Here is a 2927-nt window from a genome sequence, read left to right on the forward strand (position 1 = left end):
CTGCCATGGCAGGGGGTCGGACTAGATGATCTGCTCAGGTCCCTTCTGACCCTAGAAACTATGAAACTATGAAAAGCCTGAGGCAGAACTGATCCAAGTGACATGGTTTTCTGTTAGCAGTATAGTTTAGATTGGTAGCGAACAGAACAATATTCGCCCTTTGGTTGGGAGGGGGCAAATCTTAGACTGGGTTCTGCCATTTTTTTTTAGCCAGTGTATGTGCACCAAACCTCTTTTCTCTTAAGGGTATAGACTGGTTTCTGATCACTTATACTCCTAAAAGTGTAATGTCTGTATTTGGCTTTAACAATAGCAGCACTTCTGTGGCTACAGATGCACAGTGATGTATTTTACAGTTGAAATGTAGTTTGATGCCAAGCCTTCCAGTATTCTTAATGTCAGAGGAGTGAGGGCCAACCTTTTTGGCAGACGCACCATAAATTGGACCCACACTGTCCCCAAGTTACACTCCAATCCCCTTCCTCTGCCTGATCTGCTGCTTTGTTTTCTGCTCTGTTCTATGCTTCCTGTTGATGTCCTGCTCTGACTTCTGCTTCATGGCTTACCTGCTGCTGGACTGCCCGTCCCTCCTTTGATCTGTCTCTGCCACATGCCAAACACAGAGGCTGCCTGAGATTGCACAGGGAGCCCAGACTAGGGAACAGAAAGAAAAGCAGCAGATCAGTCAGAGGAAGGGGATTGGTGTGGCACTTGGAGAGAGTTTAGGGCTAATGTGTGGCATGCCTACCAAAAAGAGTAGCTCTCACTGAAGTCTAATCTGTGCTGCTTGATTTCTGTCATGTGGAAAGAATGCCTTATGGTGTTTGTTTCTCTCTCTCTTATAGGGGTCAATGATCAAGGGACTTCGAGAAGACATAGAAGTTTTCAGACGTTTTTCTGGGAAGGGGTCAGGTGATGGGCCCCAACAAGGTCCTGGTTGCTCTGTACAAGTAATACAGAGTAAACTGAAGGAAGCAGTGAGAAAGATCTCTAGTATGAGCCAAGAGAAGCATCAGCTTATTGAAATGGGAAATAGGCTCCGAGCAGAACTTGCAGCAGTATCATATGAAGGTAAATTTGTTCGACAAAGTATCCTGGTTCTGACATAAGGGTAAAGCCTGGAAATGAATTCACCCTCAGCTGGAGAGAGCCAAGTTCTACTCTGGAAATTAAATATTAATAAATGGCTTATCCCTGAGGCAGAGAGTTCATAACTAAGATGCTAATGGTCAAGAGCAAGTTTATCCCCAGTGTGGAGCGTGGTGGGATCAAACTTGATGTAAAAGTCTGTTGGGCAATAATTCTTGCATATAGAAGTCTTCAGTAAAGGACACCCTTGTGTCAGTGTGGAAAACGCAAAAAGCCTTTTTATTTAAATTTATAAATGGGGTAATTCATCTCTGGAAACAAACCCTTATTTCTCATGGAAGAGGAAAAGAAAGCAAAATAAACTTACTGTGGAATAAGCTTGAGATCAAAAATAGAAATCATGTGAGAACATTTTATTGCAGATTTGAATTCCATGAAACAATTGCTCTGGGAGAGGTCCAGAGGAACAGGTCACTAATAGGAAGAGACCTTTCCAGCCTAGCTCCTACACAGCTGTGTATATTATGTGCCGTGAGAGGCTGTCATGTCCTGTAGTTCATTTATGGCTGCTAGAAGCACCTCCAGAAAAGGAACTACTTATAGTTTAGAAAAGCCATTCAAATTACAGTGTAGAAAATTCCTTTCTTGTTTGTTTTCTCATCTTTTTAGGATTTTGGCATTGCATTAGCTCTGAGCAGGGCTCAGTTCACACAGTCTCCAGTGGTCTGTATCCTAAAGAGCTAGCAAAAGCAGCACAGTGCCGACTGTCAGCCTTAGAGCATCTGCAGTACCAGCTTACCACACAGGTAATAATATATCCTCCAAAGATCTAGCCTTTTATCCAGAATAACTAGCCATTGTGGTAGTCCGTATTTTCTGTCATGTATTGCTTTCTCCAGAAGCTTTTTGGACTGCAACTTTTCCTATTAAATCTCAGTCCAGAGGCATTTTTGGGAATATTGTGAGAACTTTGGGCTGTTTTAGAGTTAACTAAACATGATAGGAAATGCATTTTAGCTAAGAAATGTTACTGATGCATTTCCATGTTTGTATATTAACCTTGTAGTCCTAAATGAGGGCTATGTTCGGTTGAAGACTTTTACTTTTAAATTGCCAGAGGTATGGCAATTTGAAAATGTATTTAGTATGTTTATATTAGTCTTAGAATGATGTCTCAATAAGCATACCTCTGAGCGCTCAGACCTGTAGATTTCTAAAGTGCTGTCATCCAAATACTTATAATAGTATGTACATTTAAACATATAAACAGGGAAATAAGAGACAACCTGGAGAAGGAATAGGTTAAGTCAGACTTCTAATATTCAGCTGAAGTTATGGCCAGAAAAACAGACTGAATGAAAACCTGGCTCCATTGAAGTCAGTGGCAGAATTCCCACAGATTTCAGTAGCCCAAGTGTTTCAACCTACATCTTTTGCATAATCAGCAGACCTGTTCCCTTTGATATTGAATTACAGTTGCTGACTTTTTACTGCTCTTGTATTCAGAACTAACAGGACACTTTTGGCTGAAAGATGTAGATTCTGTTGGACTTGTGCATTTCCAGTAGAATCATTAACCCAGTTCAACTGCACAAGTCCCTTAGTTCAAGGCTCACTAAGCTGCTCTATTCCAATTCCAAGCCATGTTCCAAGCAAATATATATTATGGGATGGGATGGGCTCCACCTGGGATGGGATGGGCTCCACCTTTCCCCTAAAGGTAAGCGTGTGTTCTCTTCCAGGTTGGTGAACCTCCTTCGGCGGGCTTTAAACTAGGCTCGTCGGGGGAGGGGGAAGATGAGGGCGGAGGAGACGATGAACTACCAGGCCCAGCAACA

General features: G+C 42.3%; 1 protein-coding gene across 5 annotated transcripts in view; it reads left to right on the forward strand.

Moving 5' to 3' along the window:
- FASN (fatty acid synthase) overlaps positions 1-2927 on the forward strand; it is a 110291-nt gene that overhangs the window by 30624 nt on the left and 76740 nt on the right. For all 5 annotated transcript variants that reach the window (XM_019556500.1, XM_019556499.1, XM_019556501.1 and 2 more), the window contains 2 exons: positions 846-1071; positions 1759-1895. In XM_019556500.1, coding sequence (XP_019412045.1) covers positions 846-1071; positions 1759-1895 — 363 coding nt within the window. The remainder of the gene's footprint in view (positions 1-845; positions 1072-1758; positions 1896-2927) is intronic.

The sequence above is a fragment of the Crocodylus porosus genome, unplaced genomic scaffold (genome assembly GCF_001723895.1).
Source record: "Crocodylus porosus isolate Cpor-Errol unplaced genomic scaffold, CroPor_comp1, whole genome shotgun sequence".
NCBI classification, from domain to species: domain Eukaryota; kingdom Metazoa; phylum Chordata; order Crocodylia; family Crocodylidae; genus Crocodylus; species Crocodylus porosus.